Here is a 23,339-nt window from a genome sequence, read left to right as displayed (position 1 = left end):
GAACTGCCAAGAATCCAACCTTTCAGACACATTCATCTTCGTCTTTGTCTTGTCTCCCACCGTCTGTTTATTCTGGCATTCATCAGCGCCATTGCCATGCCCGTCAGATCCCTTCGAAGGAAATGAAAAAGCAGTCATTTTGCAGGCTAAAGGTTAGTACATGTAAAGGGAGCCTGGCTCATCAACTCTCGCATGCGTCCCTCCCATGCTGGTATATTCTGTATTGCACTGAGCATGCGAGAGCAAAAGTACAATGAAAGTTCATCAAATGCTTCTGAATTTTGTATCTGGCTTTTAGAAAAGGTTACGGGAAAAAAGTTCTGAAAACTAACAGACGCTTTGGGATTTGATTTCATAGTCTGTCAGGATTAGTTCATGATGTTAAAATGACCAACAACAAAAAAACATATATTCTACCAAAAAAAAAAAGTGTCCTCAATTTAGCACTCTCAAGTCTTTCCTTGTGAGAAAGTCATATTTTCCGTCTCAAATGCCTCATTAGATTATATCCATCCCTGCAAGTAAATGAAGAGTAATTAGCTCCGTTAAATTCTCCAAAAGGCCACACTGGCAATAAAAAGGAATGATTGTGCAGGTGGCAAACATTGCATTGTATTCAGGAGAGGAATGCACTGTTGCTAGTGTCGGTGGTGTTGGTCCAGAGGTTACATGGTAGCTTTGGTGATTTTTTTTTTTTAGCCTTTTTGTAGTTCCTCGGAGGTGATGAATGGCAATGGGTGTAGTGCCAGTAGCGATGTCTCTAGAAGTAGCTTATTCTGTGCTGCCAAGCATGATTTATGACAAGAAAGGAAGGGGGGAATCTCTGACTTCACCATTTGCCCTCCTGCACTTTTCCATATCGTCCAAGAGGAGTTTGGGGGTAGTGGATTGACACAGAAACTGCACAGAGAAACTGGAGATATAGCCAGGCCCTTTTCAAGCCAACAAGCATTTGAAGGAAATAGGGCGACATGGAGAAATGGAAATATGAAGTGGCAAAAGAGGTATCCACAAAAAAAGATCCACATTGTTGGATTTCAGTCCATAAGTGTGGGTAACGAAGAGGATACATCTTAGGATACAAGCGCGTGTGCTCACATGCAGAAATATTGACCGGCTGGTGGTTCAACTAGCACTGCTGAGTGCAGGTTTTCTGAAGGGTGTGTCAATTGAAATATTGCTCCAACCACCTGACTGACTTTTATCTTATTAGATGGAAATCACGGCATACTGTGATGCATTTATGGGAGCTGGAGCAAATCTAAATCAACAGTATTTTCATTTTCATTTTAAGAAAAGCAGTGGCATTACTTTTGTCCTTTTGTTTAATTTTGTATTGCAATACAACAGTGTTGTTTATCCTTCTTTATGTAATTTTCCTCCTCTAAAATCGTCTCATTAACACTTTAAGACAAAAACAAAAAAGACAAGGACTTCTAAATACTTTCTTTTTGATCAAATTACAGATTTTTTTTAATCAAGGTTATATGCACATTTTAGGTGAAACATAGTCTTCGTAAATCACAGTGGTAGAATGCAATAAAATGTGTTCCTTCACTGCATTTAAGTCCTATTTTGAGATACATGTACTTTACTTGAGTATGTCATACTTCTATTCTTCTACATTTTATTGTGAAAAACAGACTTTTTACTCTACTACATTTATTTTATAGATTTGAGCTGGACTTACTTTGCAGATTACGTTTTAACAAACACAAACCAGGCTTAATAAATGAAATGTTACATTGTGGTATTGCTATTTTTCTTGTAAAATAAGTTATAAAAGGTTACTATTTTGAAAAGACAAAACATAACAAACAACAAACCTCCTCTAATTAAGCATTATTACCTATTTTTCCAATCTAAATCAGATTCTTGCATTAATTTGACGATACTTCAAGGAGGGACAAGGGTACATTGTGTACATTGGCTCAAGTGCTGTGTTCAAACTCTGAAAGATGGTACATATTACAACCTGTGATGGCAAAGAGCTCCTGGACTGCACCATACACGTTGCACTTAAACAGATTTGTGGCATTAAAGAGGAATAGTGTCCCTATGACTTCAGACCATTAGTCCATTCAAACAGGAGTTAAACATGAACTTTGGTTTGTTTTTCCCCTCAACCATAAAGCTCAGGCATCGACTGACAAAAGTCCCAAACAATCCCACTCTAATATGTGTGATAAATGTAATGCTAATGATGCAACTTCAGTCTCAAGTAATTCTCTTTGAGCCTTTTATCCTTCAGACATGCTTTTAAGGACCCCTGTCTTCCTAAATAATATTCATATAAAATCAATGCGGTTAAAATGTTCAAGGAGGATTTTAGCACCATAAGGATGAATTAGACATTCAGAAACTCTATTAATTTCAGCAGTACGAGGCGTCATATTTAGATTTAATAGAAAGTTTTTAATGAAGCAGATTGGAAAAGGGATCCTTGCCTCCATTACCAGATGATGGATAACTGAGAAAGGTTAGCACCGACTCATTAACACTCTCTTAAATTACGAAAGTACTTGCCGCTTTTCTCTCTCTCTACCTTTCATTTTCATTTTTTTCCCTTAAATGAGATAAAATAATATTGAGAGGATGAGTGTTGAATCAAGTCCAACCATAATTAAATACACTGATGGGGTTAAAGTGCTCTCTAGTGCTGCTTGTGTTTGAAAATGTTTCTGTGAGTTAAGATCTTGTTTCAATCCACTCAGCTGTCTGAGGCAGTGTGATGGATAAGTGCAGAGATCCATGTGGTAAAAGAAAAATGGTAATACGCACAAACGTATGTGTTGCTCATAAAGCAAAACAGAGTTGTGTTTTGAGTCAGCAAATGGAGTCATCTGCTCCAAATTAAAATAACATCGTTAAACGAGTCTTGAATTGTGTCTATTTGTAAACGTTCTGAATGTATACCGCCTGCGTTCTCACCTGTCAGAGTTGTTCTCAAGGCAGGTTAACAACTACAGTAGATACAGAAAAGGGAGAGAGTGGTAACAGAGCGTCTGATAAAAATAGAGGTCATAAGGTATTCTTCATTTCGCTGAGTGCTACAGAATTGGAGCCACTTGGGATGTTAGTATATAGGACACCCGCTGCTAAAACACCGGCATGCAGCACCATGATTACGACTTGATCCTCCTTCCACTGAAAGCTCATGCTGGTGGAAATCAAGTACCCCGAGGCTTACAGCTCGCAGCCCAAGGCCTAAAAGGTAATAGCATGAAATATAGATACCGAGGTGACAGATGTTTACAGTGCGTTGCGAGATGGCATTGAGACACAACACAGTGGCTCCCTCCATTGGAGAGGAACCTGATGAGTGGTATATAGTAAAGAGATGGAGTGATATAGGAGGCGCTCCGGCAGTGTTTGCAGGCAGATCATTAGGGCCCCTCTTTAACTCAACCCCCAGTGACAATCTATTGCTCTCCTCCCCTGTCAGCGAATCATTATGGTCTGATCATTAGTGACATCGCCACATGCCCATCACTCAGCCTGGTGCCATATTGGCAGATGAACAGCCTCTGCCCCAGGCCCACTAATCTAGAGACTTCAGACAGGGAGGATGAAGGAATGTTCGCCGAGCATCAAAAAGATCGGACTCATTCAGATCAAATGTGGACCTTTAAGCACCAGTGTACACAGAGGGGAGCAATGATACGTGTAATAGTTACACTTAAAATGAAGGGCACATAATTAGTGTCTTCATTTTGTATTTTATTTTTTCCTTCAAAGGTTTTTTTCTGACAGTGATTTGTAAGATATGTGTAGAAATGACATCCAGGTAGAGGTTGAATTCGACGTGACTGCTTCCATCTTGGTTATTCTTTCATTAGGTCACTATCTCTCAGGTCAAGTCAAGTCATATGTCCGGCTTTTGACTCACACCCCTCTCACCAGAGTAAACTCATTATTGTTTATCATATTACTCTTGTTTCTATAATGAATGTCATTCAATCAAAAAAGTCATTTATGATCCGATCAGTTCATTCACACTTTTAATGCCTTTGTTTTAAAATGTATTACATATCCATCTGGTCCACATTGCATACTGTACACTGTGTATTGTTTGCTTCTTTCTCTCATCATTTCACATTCATAACAGTGAACATTAGCAAAAAGGAAACATGCATCGCACTTCAACATGTATACTAATACTAGTACAACAAAGTCATTAGTTTTTAACATAATATTCATGTTTTCATCGATTTCATGGAGAGGAACTCCAGCGATGCTGTATGTTTTGAGGTGATGATGCAATGAGAACAGCAATGCATGGCCTCTGCTCTGTGACCTGTAAATAATTGATAAATCAATTTTCTTGACTAGAACACCAAATAATGAAGGAACACAATTCTTATCAATTACATTTTCGTCTTAATTGTTGACTTCACTTAGCACAAAGCAGCGCAGCGAAACACCATGCCATTTTTCAATTAAAAGGTCCAGATGTTTTTGGAGGCTTCAGTAGACACAGGCAGTTGTGAGAAATGCTTTATCTGCATTGTAATAATCACTAGAACATCAGCTCCAGGCTGCATTTACATACTCATGTTTTATTCCAGCCCTCTTTTTAATGCACCGCTTAATTATACTGAGCGCAGACAATGTCAGACCCCCATAGCCCCAAATTTATTATTGCACTGTGTGAAGCCCCTCATCACAACATACCACATCATCATTGCTTTCACTGTATGAAATACATACATAGCTCTCAGCATTGAACACATGTCTAAATGTCGGATTTTCTGAGCACACTTTATAAGTCTGTCTGGATAATAAACCTGCAACATAACACAATTCATTCATCTTTATCATTCAGCAGTGACCATAACGGGTAAAATATGAGGTGTTGCATGACGCACGGTGCAACAGCAAGATCTCTGTCTAATGGCAAACTGCATGCTCATTAATATCGATAGGGCATCTAAATATAATGTTGTTTTTCACATAAAGATTACATTGTTTTGAGAATCATAATCATAATAATAAATTGGATTCAAGATGAATAATCATGAGATCTAATTACTTTCTAAGGCCTAATAGCAGTCTATCATTGGGAGTGTCTGCCTCAAAACTATTGTCTTTTTTGTTGGAGCCTTCATTCATAAAGCTGACATGTGCAGAGGAAAGAGTGAGTATTCAGATTCTTTATGGTTGTAGAAATACTCCATTACAGGATACAAATCCAGCATTTATATTGTTTAGTAAAGGTAAGTATTATTTGAGAAGTGTATTAAAAAGTATTACAAGTACTCAAAATGCCGAATAATGGCCACTGTGATTGTTAAATTATTTTATATTATATTATGGGGTTATTTTTAGTGATGCATTAATATAAGAAGCATTTTTAAGTTGTAGTTGTTTAAGGTGGAGCAAATGTTTACTACTAGGGTAGTTTAATCTATAACAATGGTCACAATTCATACCTGTCTCTCAAATAAATGCAGTGGGTCAAAATAGTGCAATATTTCCATTGGATGTGGAGTAAAAGTATATGGTAGCATGGAATGGAAATACTTAAGTACCTCAACATTTTACTTATTTAAAGTACTTAAATAAATAAATGTTGTTAATTACATTCCAGCACTGATCATTTATATCAAATGTGTTTTTAAAAAATATGACATTTTAATTACATTGTTTTTAATTGATCCATATTTACATCACAGGGTTATGGTTTTTACGAGAGTTCACCTTCAGAGACAGAAATATAAATCAAAATACAAGACTAAAGATAAATCTCTCATCCAAGTATAAGTTCAGTCAATTCATATACAGATTGTATTCATGGTTTGGTTCTCATACAGGGTGTCTTCTCATATCTGTAAGTGCACAGTACATAAAGAAACCCACTTCTTCCAGCAATACAAGCTGACATCTCCAGTTTGGTGAGGTCACATGTTCCGTTACAGTGAGCAGAGAGTGGATCTCCCCCCACCAACAACGCAGCCCTGCTGCACACCAATGCCTCTGAGAACGGCCAAGCATGGAAGGAATATTCCTATTTAGATGAGGGCTCTGCAAGGAGCATAGTATGGCATAACAGAAGAGGAATACAAGGTGCTGTAGCATGCATTGAGAGTGACTCCAATACAGCCGCCTTCACAGAACGCAATCAAATCTGGCAGCCATGTGTAAAGATACTTATCTGCCTGGAGAGGATTTCAACACCATATTTCTTGGAGAAATGGAAATCAATGCTGACAGCAGCTTGTCAGTGTTATATATTCAGAACATCTGATCTAAATAGAGGAACTTCCTTGAGAAACAGGGAAAAATGAAGAGATATTTTGTAGTGAAAGGTCAATCCTACATTGTGAATGCAGTTAAAACACAAGGCAGAAAAGATTTGTTTGTGCTGTAAGTATTCAGTATTCTGTTGAGGTTTGATATTTCAAGAAAACACACTGATGTTGCAGCATGCTTTTTACACACTTTATATTCCATATTGAGTCTTGCTTTTGTTTGGATTTTGGTGGATTCCACTGCTTCACAAATCTAGCATAGTTCTGAATTCACAAACAAATATCTCTCCTCCGGTATGCTTTTTCCAATACGTTGCTGTACAGAAGTCCCTTGACATAATCTATAAATTAAGTGTCAAAACTAACCACAGTGGAGACTCATGAAATATGAGAATACTCCAGTAAAAAGAGACTTTGGCATGGACAAAGGCACTTTATGAGCTGGTATTCCTATGGAATTATCGCCCAACCAGCGAAACGACTTCACAATTTCAGCAAGCAGCGTTAATCAGATTTTCCCACCAGAGCTGTAGTTCATTGTCATTGCTAATGGAGCCTCCTCTGCAGGTTGTTGCTCTTCACTAAATTAGTGTGAAGTCTTATCCCAAAAACATTGACTAATACTGCACTTAATCTTAGAAACTCTCAACTCCCGTGAAAAATCTCATCTGGAATGACACTGATGCATCGGAGCGTCGCCCCGCATTGCATTCATCATGTTCCTGACAAAATTAATCTTGATAGACTGAAACCAAATTACACCTGAGTTCACACCCATTGCTCACCACAACCGCTGAATAAATATTTATTGATGGTACGTGTAATTTCTTCTGCATGTGGTAAAGTAGTTTCAGAAAATAAAGATGACATCAGAAACTTTCAAAACCAAAATGCTGAATATTTTTGGCTGCTTAAAGTCAGATGAAGAAGATGCTCCAAAGGCAAAATGTAGAAAAGAGCCGAGGGCATTTCCTCTAGGTGGAAAACTTGAAAGACGAGGAAGGCAAGTTGAAACGTAAACATTTGAAAACGTAAACACTGCAGTGTGCCTTGACCAGACTGGATGTTGGATTTATGAATTATTTCAATATAAACTGACCTCTTTGAAGTCATTTATCTCAAAGGTAGTGCTTTGTGGTATGAAAAAACTCAAATACTTAAAAAAGGTGTGCTACTTTCAAAATGTGCTAGTTCTGACATCTCGTAGATTAACTCAATGACAGAAACAAGTGAGAAAAGGATTACTGTTATTCACTGCATAGAGCCATTGACTATGACTATATTTTCGAATGCAAATCCCTCCTAAAAATACTACTATTCTATTTGCAGGGTACTTGATAATTTGGTATTATTCTAAACGATCATGAAACCATTGGCGTTCCTCTTTTAAGTAGCTTTGTAAGCTATGCAAATTGCGTCTCTCCTCTCTGGGGTGAAAAACACCCATCTTTAGCCCTGCCAACCAAAAACAGACATGCACAGCTCACGTTATTTATCTTCCAAATGAACTCATTTTTCACCACTAATTAAAACATGTTGAGATGAGGAGAAGCATGGAAGAAGGGAAGCATTTGTTTGAGAACTGCACAGTCACTCATTTAGACGCGTGTGTTTGGCTTCTGTTTAAAGAAAGCAAAGTGATGTACGAACACAGAGCAAGTTGTTGTCATTAATAGCGAGAGGGAGTTGTTTGTTTTGTTGCGGTGAGGCTGACACGCCAAACCGATTGACAGGCCTTAAAAATATTGGGAGGTTTGCCAACCTTTTCGGGCACCGTGTTTTAAAATAGATCATTCCGTCACTTCTTTATTGCACCTTAATCTATTAGGTACACAGCAAACCAACACGAATATTTTTAGATGATGGGTTTTATGGCTTTGTGTTGGTGATTAACTGAATGAAAAGGAGGCATTTCACAAATCATCCCTTTAATTAGTCTGCAAGCATCAGAGAGACGACGCTGCCTCTGTCTGAAAACACGGAGACGGGGCTGGAGGTACCAGCCAGAGCTCCAGCAGGGGCCGGGGGCTGTTAGGGGGCTTTGTAGGGGGCGCATTGGGAAGTGCTGGTGGGGGGGCCGGCCTGCCCCCGGCAGCCTGCGCTGCACACCCAGGTGCTGCTGTCAGCTGGAGTCCTGCTCCAGCTGCTCGCCAAAGATTGATTTAATTATTTCCATTCCCTCTGTCTCTGTATTTCTTTAATTCTTTGTCTTTTACTTTGTTGCCTTTTGGCTTCTCTCGCAGTCTTGACTCCATAATGACATGAAAACCTAAAGGTCTTTTTTTGACCAAAACAAAGCATTATATGTATTAAAATATAATCAGATACACAATCTAATCAAATGCAATGCTCCCTCACTCTGTTCCTCACATTTCCAAGCAGCACATTTTAAATTCAAACACACTTTAGCCACATTTTGACTCCCATATCATTTAATCTACTTCCTTTCTTTCGGGTCATTTTCACACATAATGAGACAGATTCATTTTATAATTACCGATGTACTGTATTGTTACAGTCCATAAGTGCTGAAGGAGATTTCGGCTCCGCTCGCTGAGTTTGAGGTCGTAGGACTTGTGTTATCCATTCTCAATGATTTAAATTACTAAAGTTCTTTTTCTCTTATCTGATCTTTTAAAGGGCAATGAAAAGGTCCATCTTTTCACTGAAACCCGTCCTCAATCACTGTTAATGTTAACCATGTACACATAAGAGGGCTGATAAAGAATCATTAGTCTCGTTAATGGAATCACAGGTCCAATCCCTCTATCCTTTTCCATTGAAAAGTGCTCTTCATTTCAAAGTTGTTCTGCTTTATTAAAGCTCATTACCATTTCTCTTTTAATAAGCACTCTTTAAAGTCATTACCTGCAGTGGAGTTAAAGGCTCAGCTATTAAAAGGTTACTTTAATGTGAATAATGGCCTCCCGATATACTCAAGTTAATTACTATTGGATACTGGATCTAGTTTAATCTAAGGCTTAAACCTTAATGAAAGATATGTCACGGTACAATGAAATGGTAGAAAAAATCAACAGAACTATTTGTGCTATCTTGCCTCTCACAGGCAACTTACCTCCATCTTCACCCCAAATGCAGCCTTTCCCTTATTGAATTGTAATGGTTACTATTTTCTCAGAATATCAATAGACACATGTTTAGCAAGGTTAATTGCAATTGAAGTCAATCTTATTAACGCTGTCTTCATCAATCACCTTTTAGAACATTATGTTGCAGTCAGTTACAGCTCTTTCCTTTTATTCCTCAGGCAAAGATGTTATCATTTTTCATTTTTCATTTGAAAAGAAAAGTGTGTTCAAACGCACATTGTGAGTTACTTTCTGTTTTTAAAACTTTACAAAAGTCTTTTTTCATCTGAACTGACAATCCAGTCTCCTATAATAATAATAATAATATTAATAATAATAATAATATGAAATTTAGTAGCATTTAATTTTACTATAAGTAATCAATTTTCATGTATCTGCCAAGTTGCAAAGCATTAGTATATGTTTTATTTGTTTTCTTGCAGTATCCACTCGTAGCCGCTCTCTAGCATTCTAGCATTTTTGAGGGTGTATTACCACAAACAGCACTTTGTCATTACATCATTTTTATATTAACAATGAATCACATGAATACTTGAATGTGAACGTCCTCCAACCCACAAAACCACACCGGTGCGTTTGTTTCCGACCTTTTAAAAGCTACAACCCGCAGCAGTGTTTCCTAAATTAGCGCCCCAGCCGGTGGCAGGAGATCAACAATACACAAACATAATGGTTGCAGCTTTAGACACATGGTCAACATTGTTAAACAGTCACAGTTTGGTTAGGTTCAGGCAACAAAACCACGACAGGTTGAGGAGAAGATCAAGTAACAGGAGACGGTAGTCTAACTACTCGACCCTTAAAGGGCGTACGTTAACCTTTGTTAAGCACGAGATGAAAGTTAAGCTTATATGTGACGTAAGTTAACTCGTAGACGTAAGCATTTGGTTGGCATTTGGTTTTACATGGTTCACAAACAGTGGCCTCTCTTCCTTCCACCGTGATTTTACTCTTTTGTCTGTTAAATATTTGAAGCGTCCCCAGTGAGTTGAAGCTCAAGGCACAACAGGTTACTTTTCAACAACCTTCTTTTCCTAATTTTAAGCAACGTGCAACGACTCAGATTCCGAACCCCACTAAAAATAATCCTGACAGCAATTAAGCTTCACTCACAACTTTACTGGGAACAAATTTAGTAGTATATATATACGTAATTTTTAAAGGTCACGGTTGCATTGAAGCCAACGAATTAGTGCAGAATGAAAGGCCCGGATAGAGCACACCAAATATGTGCACATATTTGTAAGAAAAACAGTCCAAACCCAGAGGGTGCAAATCTAATTATTCATAGGCCAGAATTCCCTATCATCCTACCTCTGTAATATGAAACCTTTGAACTCTGTGTTATCCTTCCCAGTGAGGGCAGACGGTCAAATGATGAAAGCTGACCTCTCCATTTCAAACAGATTTAATTCACAAGTGAAAAGCCTAATTGCGGTGATCTGCACACAAGGCCAGAGGTAAAGACTCCTGAGAAGCATTAACCTTGAGATCTTAGTGAGGTACGCTTTCCAGAGAAATCAGCGTTGCAACTCGGAAAGAAAATTGAGATAAAGTGTGGAACAAATTCGACCAAACACATTAGGTCAGGTGCCACAACATATCTATATATGTTATATAAAACATAACAGTGCCGTTAAATCAAACCCTGAAACACCTTTCTTCTAAATAACTCAAATGTTTCACCTTCCTTCCAGGAGACTGACATACATAATTAATGAATTTCATGATGCTCTCGCTGACATACTAAAAACCTCTCAAATCAGCAATTTCCCCTAATTCGCATATTCTCACAGGAAGAATAATAACAGCCAAGATGATATCACCATTTAACAAATTACATGTAGTCCTAATGGCTAAAGAGCAGATCCCCTTAATGTTTAAGATAGAGAAAGGAAGGCATCACTCTTAAGCTCCATTTTTATTTTTCAGAAGTGAAATATGAGTCGTATTCATGCACAGAATTAATGTGCACCAAATGCACCACATTAGCATTTTCCAGTGATCCGTTTTCCTCTCTCTTAAGGTCATGTGGCTTTAACTGGAGGCTTAAGCAAGATTCGTGTGCATGTGTATGACCCATTTCATAAATCCCTTTGCCTCTTCTGCGAGATAGTGGATACTAAATGTCACAAACCAGTGGGTCATCAAATCCCTTTTCCTCAACAAACTGCATTAAAACAATGATAAGGAATAAGCAGTGGTAGTGTTGGAGGGCTTCACAGTGCTAAAATACTCTGATGACAACAAGCATTTTCCATCATGTCAACAACAAACGGTGCACTCATGAATAGGTTTGTTGAAACGTGGTGGACAGATGTTGTTATAGTCATTGGTCTCCATGCTTGACAGATTATTTGCAAAACTTCAATGTATCTTTGAAGCCCAGGGGTCGCCCACTGCCAGCCAAACAGAAATGGCACTGTCAGTGAAAGGATGGACAAGTGACTTCCAGCAAAGAATGGCATGATGAAAAGACACAACGTTGTTTCTTGATCAAGAGCATGAAGCTTCTATTGAGCATTGGCTTTTAAGATCAAATATTTCAACTGAAAATTGGCTGTAGCACAGGCTGTATGGTGGAGTGCTTCATAAATATTGTACCGTATGTTTCACATGAATGCCTTGCTAACAAGACGAATGAGACACAGAGAGACATTCACCTGGAGATGTTTGAAGAAATCTGACAATAAAAAGTGTAATCTTGAGATCTTCATAGATGCTAAAAATAAGATATATTGCTTTTAGCATTTATTAAAATGCTCCTGATTACACAAACCAGGCTGACTGCTGAGATGTACCTGATCTTTCTCTTGCTTTCTTTTTGTTTTCATTGTTCATGTCTTTGAGCTCTCCATCCAGGACGCATAAGAGAAAAAAAAGACAGCTATTGGTGAGTACGGTCACATTCGCTCCCCTGCTTGTCAACGCTCCAACATTAATGAACTCACCGTTGAGTTGTTTGGTACAATAGGATTGTTTTCCATCTGCCGTGGCTTCATGAGAAATAAAGGATGACAAATGTTTAGAAAGAGGAAAAAGAACTGTCTTGACTTCTGCCTGACATGTGTGTCAGAATGTCAAAAGGAATGAATGAAGTAAACCATATTATTACTGTAAAAATACATTTAAAGCTTATCAAAGGCGTTCCCAATTAATAATCTGGAACGAGTTGTAAAAAGGCGTTGTTGTTTATGGATGGCTCACAATCATTAGATAATATGTTTTTGCTGCGAGAAAAATCTGTTAAATTAAAGAAATAAGAATTCAGCACTTATTCCTCTGCTTGCTGAGAGAATAAAACACTCAATCCGAATAGTCAAAATGAAGCTGCAGCCAGCAGCCACGTAGCTTAGCTTCGTTAGCTCAAAGGCTAGTAACACAGAGAAAAGCTTCTCCAGAGGTAACACAATGTCCCGAGCAGCACCTTTAAAGTCTCTATCATGTCTTCTGTGTTTAATCCTTACAAAAACCAGAGGGTAAAAATAACCCTGTTTTCAGTCTTTGTGAACATGTTTATATCCTCATGAAGACAATTACAAAATCAGCCAACCATCACCATAAAAATATACTAAGAATTAAAAGGTTTCAGTGAAATTTAGAGTCCTCATGGGACCAAGTGAGTGGATTGCATCATTCTCAGAACTTTACACTGTGTCATAAAATAGATTTTAATAACAATATTAATGTTTGTTTTCTTAATCTCTTTTATATATTATTTAAATCACGTTCAATTGCCTTGTTGTCGAAAGATGTTATAGAAATAAACTTGCTAAATCTCAGCAAGGAAGCAAATAATTCAGAGTAAAACTTAACTTTGTTGAAAACATTCATGTGAAATATGCCTTATGCGTCCTTTTGTTTCATGACATTTGTATCCAGAATGTAATGTTTGTTTGCACTCCACTATTTGTATTCACCGAAGACTTTTTAATACAATGGCAGTTAGATAAGACAAGCTATTTCTGAACAATGCACAATATACTGCTCGTTCCCTCAATGGAAAGAGAAAGATAGTATTTCTGCACCTCCATAAGAGCCTTTTAAAAATAATGAAACTCTGATGCTAGCTGCTCTCTCTGCTTCCAGCAACACTACATTTGAACTGTGTGTCAACAAAGCAACAAAGTCATCACTATCTACAGCGAGCGCTTGCATTTTGCTGATGAATGGAGAGCCCTGCCAGATTACTTGATTTGATAAGCAGTACAACCCATCGGTAACATAATACATCACAAATTGTTTTGTCAACAATTTATGATACCATTTATCAAATGACCATCGCAGTGGGCTGAGTTATGGTGTCATAGCTGGCATAATGTCAATACTCATGCTGAGTTGAGGGCAGTCTGGCCACAGTGATTTAGACACGCTACACTCTGACCTCTTCGGAGATTTTCTCTTCATTACCAGACAAATTGATGTTGAAAGGGGGAAGAAAAGTTGTAAAATGTAATGGTTAAATCTTTACAATTAAATATATGAAGGAGATAAAGTAAGGGTGATAAAGCCCAAAGTCAAGGTTGTGTAGTTCTGCTACAGTGCGATGAAGACTTCAGATTCACACGGTTTATTTTAAGATTTAATTTTGACTTTGAAAAATTAAAAATAAATGAAAGTATTTAATTTAACACTAGTCAATACTTATGGTTTGAATGAAAACCTTTAATTTTTTTCAGAATGTGTTTCTAAATATTTTTTTCTGTTTTCCTTTCCGCAACAAATTCCTCCAGCTTTTTGTCTCGTAAAAAAGTAGAAATCTGCCAAATGAATGTGCATTTTGCAACAAAAGCATTGGAATCAAGGTTGTATTTTATTCCACGCTGGAGAATCAATTTGAGCTGCAGCCTGGTTGACAATTAAAATGTAAGGCTTTAAAATGCCTCCCCAAGTCAATCCGGGTGTCTGGTATTGACCACATTATATGGCCCGTGTCCAAGCCACCACCACTCACTGGCCAATCTTAAAGGTTACTGCAGCCACTACATGTACCCACATTAGCAGGACACTCACCTCTCTGGGTTTATGGCCTGTGTAATAATTTTAAGCAAAGAGAGAAGTGCATTCAGTGGAGACAGTAACAGCGAGCGAGTCGAGGGAGGACAAGTAGAGTATGATTGATCGTGGTGAGCAGTGTGGCTGTGTACCTCTCACCTCTCCCCCCATCCCCCCACCCCCCCTGATTACTGCCTGCTCCTGATCTCTCACATCTGTCTTGACTTCCTCAAGAAAGCGATTCCTAAGATATGATACTTTCCACTCCTGGGAATAAAACTTTGTCTAAAGGTGTATTTTTGAAGGAACATCCTGCTTTACATGTGTGCAGTAATACAGGTGGACGGGGTGTACACTGAAGTTACAGTAGGTGAAATGTATTGACTAGGAGCATTTACATGTTAGTGGTTAAAGAAGAGGAAGCTTCACATTTTGGATGTTTATCACTTCATATTGTTCCAGCTCAGCCACATCAACACACTACAAAGTCACCGGCTAAATTCACTTCTGTCCCACAAACACATTGGAGATGTATCAACTCTCTAATTGTGCATTTAACATTCTTAACCGTTTATTAGTTTACCTCCCACACTAACACTTGAAATGATTTAATAACCACAGGGGGAGTTAACTGCACTCATTAGAAGATGCAATATTTCCTACATAGTTATCTACCTTTCAAGCGCACTACTATATGTGCAGTTTGTGATGGGATGTAACAATGTACATTTACTCAGGTACTATACTTTTCTCCTGCTATATTCTTTTCCTCCACTACAAGTCAGTGGAAAATGTATTATACATCACATGTATTTGATAGCTATAGCCACATGCTTTGCATATCAATATGATCGGCTCATTGAATATGATACCTTGTTGAATAACTGACTTATCAGCAGTATAAAATCTATTAAGAAATGTGTTCCCTCTTGACCCCCTACAACAGTAATAATTATCCATAATGAGTACATTATTTAGAGGTTTATTTATTTTGTGTGCTTTTGCTAATTTTTCCTAACTTAAGAATTGTAATGCTTCTTCCTTCAGTGTCTACCAGACACAACACCTGATACTATACTCGAGCAAGGAGCAGATTCAACACATATTCATGCTCCCTCTCTCTGCTTTCACGTGTGCAACAGTAATGAAGACAAAGTGCATGCACACCAGCGACAAATACCAGGAAATAAATAAGAATAAAATATCCAAACCCAATGAAAGACTGTTCATAATTGGGTTAGTAATGTCTCTGGCACCGTCTGCTTGGCCATTTCCTCCAATCTCCCCGAGCAACAGGGGATTATACAGGCGACACTCAAACCACGAGGTATCTCGCTGCGGTGTGACAGGCTGCCGTCACCGGGCTCCAACAGTCTCTCTCCGTCTCCAGCTCCAATTCTGATACGCGGAAGCTCAGAGAAAAGATGAACATCATTTGCAGATGTAAAACACGCAGCAATTCCACAAATCTTTGAATGATTTGTGACCCCTTTGTGGACAACGAAATGGTGAAATCATGCACCCATAACTTTTCACTTAATCTGTATTACTCTCATCACAACAGAGCAAGCCACTCTATCAGTAAATGCTAATCTCCTAATTAACAAGCTAATTAGGCAATTACAGCTTTGCAGAAGGATGCCTAAATGAAATATGACAACACAGTCACTTTCTACAGCACCTGTGGGTCTTTTCAAATGTCACAATGAGAGCCATGATGACAAAGTGTTGTCTCTACACTCATAGGTGCTGATTCTCATGCCTCGTTTAGCTCATTTGTAAAAATATTGTCATTTTATTTCACCCATATATGCAGTGTGTGTGGAGGCAACTTGTCAAATTACATCTTCAAAGAACTGACCTGCAGCATTTTCAGGACTTCTTGGATTTACAGCAATACGGTTTTCAAAATGGAGTGCACAGAATACAGCGGATAACACAACCTCTTGGTTATGTAAACAAGGTTTTCTGAACTAGTAGCGTCACAGTGTCTTACTGTCGGGAGCTGTCACATACGGAAATGAATTATGTTGACATATGGCTGAAAACAACGGCGAATAGGCCTGCTATGCAATGCAATGAAGAATCATGCACTGCAACAGAGGAGAGGAGCAGAAGCTGTACCTTTGAGCCCCTCTTGACAGGTATGGAGTGTGACTTGACAGCTCAGTATTTCAATGATAAATGCAGTAGTCCTGGGACTCCCATTCACTAAACTCAAGAGTGTGTTGCTCTAATACTTCAAGGTCAAATGAATGAGCAGAACCACACAGACTGCTAAAGACAATCTGTATTCATTTTTCAAATGTTGAAATCTTGTAATATTATGATTACCAACTTCAGAGTTTAACATAGTCATATAACTGTGTCTGCGTGCATCAAGTTGCTTTTTAATGACAAATACATGATGCTGAGCATTTAATCTATACAACTAATTTGTATTCATTATGTTTTATTCTATTCTAGATCAAATTAAATGTCATCTAGTTCCTGGAAACTAAGCAGACAGATAGCAGCAGGGTCATGTTCTACTTGTTCTCCAGTGAGGGAGTTGAAGAGTTACTCTAAGGAGTGTCTCACTGTATCTGAGTTTTAGCAAAAGGTGCTTCCTTTACTGAAGATTAATCTAATAACACATAATTCAAAAGAGAAGAGACATTTCCTGAGACCTGGTGAACAATGATCCATCTATACTGACCAAGAAGAACATGCATGATTTCAGAGGATCACAATACCAGCGCAATATCATGAAGACGACACTTAACTCAGTATTCTAAAGGAATAATCATTTTGTGATAATGAGAAAATGTTATAGAATTTGATAGAAATTGAATTCGATTTCCAATCACAATTGGAGATCATGTCCATTTTTACAGAGAAAAGGGAATTAAACTCTATTATGGGTTGTACTGTTTGTAACATCACTGCAAAAATACTGAATACTCTGGAATAATTACCATAAAGAAAGTAGAGCTTCCATGTCAGAGATGTACATTTTTCATAAAACCAGTAGCTTTTCTGTCAGTGTCACCCTGAAGATGTGTCACCCTGTCACCCTGAAGATGTGTTTTCTTTTCAATTAATTTAATTGAAGGGGATAACCACATCGTATTTATTTCCGATTATTTTTGACTAATTTAACAATCCTGTGAATAGTATTTCCTCCGTTTTTCTTTTGCTGGAAAGCAGTCAAGCCAAATCTGACCCAAATGCTGCCATTGCAAAATAAATTAATATTGTAAAATAAAGCACACAGACAATTACAGACTGATGCCCAATGATGCTTTGTCGATTTTCTGACTGTTGAAAACATTGAATATACAAAACATAATCAACAGGCTGAATAAAACTTCTTCCAACAACAAGACCTCTGAAATCCACAGAAAGTGCTTACTGCCACCGTGACTGCACAAACAATAAAGCAGATCAGGTTCCTCAGAATAAACTGCAGTCCATGAGGATGACGTTTGACAGGACTTCTGTTTAGCTTGTCAGTGTGCAACATCAAACAGAGAGGCTGAAATTAAAAACTAAAGATGGAAAAGTGTTGCAGACAGCTACCAGGGATAATGCTGATCACTGCACATTTATTCAAGGGGAATTTTAGGCGGTTACACACATTTATTGATTCCCTGATGCCTAGTTTTGGGAGAAATGACATACACAAAGGCTACTGGAGGATAACATGTCTTCTGTGAGCAAACAGTAGGCAACATGAAGCAGTAAAATTGTTCTTATTAAAGGTATAAAGTGTATTCAAAGCATTAAGGTGGCAGAACAGTATTTGCAATGTTAAGATATAGAGGAGTAATTGAGCAGAGTCAGGTCACACTCTTTAGCAGTGTGTTGTAATCCAGACTGATCATAAGAGAGTTGTAATATGCTTTGTATATATAATCGTGCCGCTACACAACGAATCCTGCAGTTTGCTGTACTGTTAGCACCGTTAGTTTCTAGCCGCCGTTGCTGTTTTGAGAGCCGTATGGAGGCAAAAGATATGCTCATAATTAACGCACATGGGCGAAGTTTAAATCCAGAGTTCTCTCCCAGAAATCCCCCTAAAATGTATGTGACATCACCCATTGGTTAATGAAGCTCAGAGTTCTGTACCTCAACCATCGACAACTTGTTTTTTGCAACCAGCTAACGTAAGTGGCCATATTCATATTGCGGAGGAGCGACGCTGTGGCAGTGACCTGTCGTAATGAGGCTGCTTTATCCTCTATTGTACTCTAAATTTGATCATGATTCACGAAATGAACATAATGTTGTCATAAAGAAGACCTGGAACTAGCGATTGAGGTCATAAACTCATGTTAACAATGTTACTGAGTTAGTAAGTGATAAGTAGGCTCATTTTCTCATAGACTTCTATCCAATCTGACTTCTTTTTGCAACCAGAGCAGTCTCCTCCTGCTGGTCAGTAAAGGTAATGCAAGTTTAAGGCACTTCCACATTGGCCTCACTTTTCTCTGGGTTGAGGCAACAATCACTTGATGAGGTTTGGGAAAAGATCATGTTTGGGTTCAACTAAACCCTGAAGGCAAACTTCTCCTGTGCATTCAGTGTTGAGCACCTTTATATACTGTGTATGGTGACTTTGTGACTTTATGGTAAAATCTAATAATAAAATAAATACCTCTCGTCAGAAGTTCAACCTCCAGGTCTGTAAAACTCCAGTGTTGGACAATCAAAGCTGTCTCTTTATTCCTGTGTGATGGAAATGAAATGCCTAAGGTGACCCCCTGTATTATCTGTTTCCTTACAAACTAACCATCTATATGTTTATTGGAGAGGTGCACGGTAGATTTGCTTCCTTGCATCCAGCTCAACAACTTGTCTGCTGCCATAGCAACTGCGGAGGAGCACCGAGCAGCGCCGCCTGCTTGTGCAATAGATGTCACTCGTAGCAACGACCAATCAGAAGTTCCCATCCTTTTGTGCGAGCAGTGTGAAAATGGAGGGATGGAGTGGGTGGGCTTTCAGCGTCATGTATCTGCCAGTAATAGGACACACTGATCGTCAGTCTTCGTCATTCTCGCCTGCGATTGGTCGAGGAGCTTTACTTTCCAATAATATAAACATGTCGGCTGCTTGCCTGGCTTGAACCAAGGCTTTACAAGGGGCTGTGCAGTTCTACATCAAACTGTATTAAACTCTCATTATGCATTTGCCTCTGTTGTTGCAAGGCTAAATCTTTATCATTGGTAGATAATATGCACATAGCTGCACGTGTACGCGTGAGGAAACGAGGATACCCTGCTGTCGCTGCCGCAAGAAAGAGAGAGGGGATTCTGCCGTGCTTTCATCAATATAATCACCATCCTAAGTACTAGCTCTTAACATTTTGTTTTTCGGTGTTCAGGCGAGAAGTGACAAGAATATAGACCCCTCCTCTGCAGGGCGGAGCGTGCATTTTCATTTCGTATTTTGTATTTTTTTTTTTCCCTACCCCTGTTCCCTGCTCTGACACGTCTGCACTGAGTGAGTGGCATTGGCACACTGTCAATCGCTCACTACCGCTGCCATCAAACAACATAAAACACACACAGGCAGAAGCTGGAGCTCATAAATTTCAGCAGGGCAAGATATTTTTTTTGCGCATCGCCTGTATACAGCGTTGTGTCCTAATTAATTTCTTCTCGTTGTTGCTTTTTTTTTTAAAAACCGTAATCTCCCAACTTTTTTTTTTTTTTTACATTTCATATTTTTATAGACATATTTGGACACCTTATGCCGCAGATTGTGTATTTTTTTTAAATGCTGTCAGTTGTCGCAGGAATCATTTCTGCACATTTATAGTTGGCAACACCTGCAAGATTTTTTATTTGTTTACACATTTCCACATTGGATATTTTTGTTGCCGGTGCTTCACTAGGAGGATTTGGACATTTTGGAGAAGGAATGCGCCGGGAATCCCACGAAGAGCGCAAATAAATGAGAGATCACCAAGGAGCGTTTCTGTTTTTACTACCCGTCACATCCCAGAGAAAAGACAGATTGGCATGAGGATTCGTGCGGATACGATGGACCATCAATTTTGACAAAGAAGTGCTCAGAAGAAGAAACCAGATTTATGCATTTTTCTACAAACACAGTTACGCGTTTTGGCACTTTGGACCGCGCGTAAAAAAGCGAGAGGACAGCAACTTGGACACGATTTACGCTTAAACCTCAGTGTTATAGGCTTCTTTTTTTTAAACAAACGTGTGTAGCCTGTGTCGCTGAAGAATCACAGCCGTGAACCCTTCTTGTCTGCTGCACGTGTTATAACCGATTTCGTATATGAGTTTTTCAATTTGTGTGGCTCAGTGCACAGACTCTTTAGCGGCTACTATGGACGATCAAGCCCGGATCATGCAGTCCATCGGCGGTGTCAGTCTGGCCGGCCACTCGGTACAAGGAGGCATGGCATTGCCGCCTCCACATGGACACGATGGGACAGACGGAGACGGAAGAAAACAAGACATTGGTGACATTCTCCATCAAATAATGACCATAACTGATCAAAGTCTGGACGAGGCGCAAGCAAAGTTGGTTGATTTATATGTTTTATTAACTTCGCCCCCCTTCCTCCTAAAAAAAGCACAAACGCTGAACGCATCATTATTAAGATGTGGCCCGCTTAACTTAACTCCCTCATGCATAACAATAGGCTAAAGTGGCTTTAATGATAAGCATACTCTGAGGTGTATTTACTGCCTTGAAAATAATAAACACATGAGAAAGTTGTCACGGAGGGTACAACAGCATTGTTTTTAAACTGCTTATGTGCTAACAGAACCGGCTTGTATTGTTGCAAAAGTTTGTGTGCACACATGTCTTCTAGTAAATGTTCATATATCTTCAAACTATAACTTGTGCTGGAAAATTGAAGCTCCTGTCAGTAGGCTTATTATATAAATTAAGTGTCATTTGACATTATATAACATTATCTAACCTGATTAACCAATACTTTTTAATTATGTTTACTGTATAGTAGCAAATTATAACTTTTAAGAGACGTTTGGTTTGGAACATTTCAAGGCATGACAACTAAACCTAATATCTAATCCATTTACTTTTTATGTCTAACATGTGATTTATCAGTGAATTTATTTCAGTATTGTATCTTGTCTTATACTGAAACAGGAAACATGGACTGAACTGTCACAGAATGAAACCAGCACTCTTCAGCGTTCTCTGTGAAATCAAAGAAAAGACAGGTAAGATCTTTGTGTAAAATCATATTTGAATATGATCTCAATGTAAAATAATATTGGACCCTCAGGACAATAGCACACACAGACATTCTCACCTCCCAGTGATCCGATGGCAGCCTGCATCCAGGTTACAGGAGACCTCTGGCCAAATTAATCAATCACTTTTTTTTTTCTAATTATGTCATTGTGCCACACAGAAACACTCTTGTTGTCATAGGAGAGGTTGATTTTTTAATTTATTTTTCCCCCCACGGTTTTGTCAGGAGCATCTTTTTCCAGCACTGGTTGCTTGGATTTAAACAGAAAATGAGCCCCAGCTTTCACCCTCACTGCCCTGGCACCGAACAGGATGGGGAAATCCCGCAGCATATGCTCTGCATAGCTGAGATCCCAATGAATTCATGCTTTATAACCTGACACAAATTGCCAGCTTTTCAACATATGAAGGCAAAAACACTCTCAATCAATAATTGTATGGCAATTGCATTCAGGCTCCTGTTCTACAAATGTAATAAATGTAAATGAAAATAATAGAATCAACTTGAAGAAAATGATTGAAAATTAATTTAGAAAAAAAGCTGCATATTAGTCATGTGCTTTTAATGAGCTTCAAGTCTGCAGATTTCTATAACCAGTGTTGGAAACCTTCATTGCATCTCCACACATTAACACATATATGAGAGACTGCTGAAATTATAGCCAATGTTTTCATGACTTTTTCTAAAGGCCAAACTTTGATATATTATATTTTTTATACAGCCAGATTTCCGTGCACTTTCCCCATAATATTTATGGTATAATCTAAACTGGTTCTCTTAAAACTATTAAATGAAACATAATTGATTTTATATTGATAAAAGATTTTTACAGACTATGCCATATATTTATGTGACTGTCCTGTTAATGAAAAAAAGAAATATAGTACTATTGAACCAATGCTTTAAATGTTCAAACTACTTTCCATCACTATTTACTTTATACGTATATTGTTTGACTGTTTCTCAGTAAAAGGAAATACATGAAGAATACAGTGCTGTGTGTTTGGTGTAATTTAGCAAACCTGATGGCTTGTCATATTTGTGACCTTTGTGCAGTTTATGAGGAAATTGGCTTGGGAGAGATCATAAAAGTTTATGAACTTCCCCAACACAGGTGGCGTCCATAGGGGCAGGCAGAGTGTCCACAGTCTAGCCGAGGTTATCTGTTTTGTGTGTGTGTGTGTGTGTGTGTGTGTGTGTGCTTGCATGCGTGTGTGTGCCTGTTGAGTTTACATAATGAAAGAGACAGAGCGAGAAAAAACAGAGGCTGCAGATCGCACATCACACAAGATGCCAGCTTTTATTTTGTATGTGACCATTGATTTGATGTGAAAGTCTTTTCCAGTACAGAGGCTTTGCTGCATCTCTCAAATGTAGTCGTCAGAGCAAAAAATATTAAAGGGATTTTATTTCTAAACCTACGTCGGACTAAAATCCTGTTTTAATTACTCTACAAGTTACTTTAACTAGGTGATCTACCAGTTTGTTAGTAGAAACTTGCATGACGGCTCCAGTTTAAATGCTTCTGCTGTGAACCAAGCTCTCAAGTTTAAATAAGCCACTAAATGTGCATAAAAAAGTAAATGAAAATGACAACATTATTTTTAAATCTATATATTCACAGGTACGTTTTTATGTGCTCGGGAATAAGTGAGTGTGACAAAGAGATGAGACGGTGGAGGAGAGGGAGAACAAGTGTGTGTGTGTGTGTGTGTGTGTGTGTGTGTGTGTGTGTGTGCGTGC

At 38.4% G+C, this 23,339-nt stretch overlaps 1 protein-coding gene across 4 annotated transcripts in view; it reads left to right on the top strand.

The window, feature by feature from the left end:
* The first annotated feature begins 20,677 nt into the window (after positions 1-20,677).
* pbx3b (pre-B-cell leukemia homeobox 3b) overlaps positions 20,678-23,339 on the top strand; it is a 54,753-nt gene continuing 52,091 nt past the window's right edge. For 3 of the 4 annotated variants that reach the window (XM_034541750.1, XM_034541753.1, XM_034541752.1), the window contains exons 1-2: positions 20,693-20,889; positions 21,488-21,561. In XM_034541750.1, the coding sequence (XP_034397641.1) occupies positions 20,693-20,889; positions 21,488-21,561 (271 nt within the window). Of the gene's footprint in view, positions 20,890-21,487; positions 21,562-23,339 lie in introns of all 4 variants that reach the window. The other variant, XM_034541751.1, reaches the window with a different exon arrangement.

Source organism: Cyclopterus lumpus, chromosome 9 (assembly GCF_009769545.1).
Source record: "Cyclopterus lumpus isolate fCycLum1 chromosome 9, fCycLum1.pri, whole genome shotgun sequence".
NCBI lineage: Eukaryota > Metazoa > Chordata > Actinopteri > Perciformes > Cyclopteridae > Cyclopterus > Cyclopterus lumpus.
This window is presented reverse-complemented; position numbering and strand designations above follow the sequence as displayed.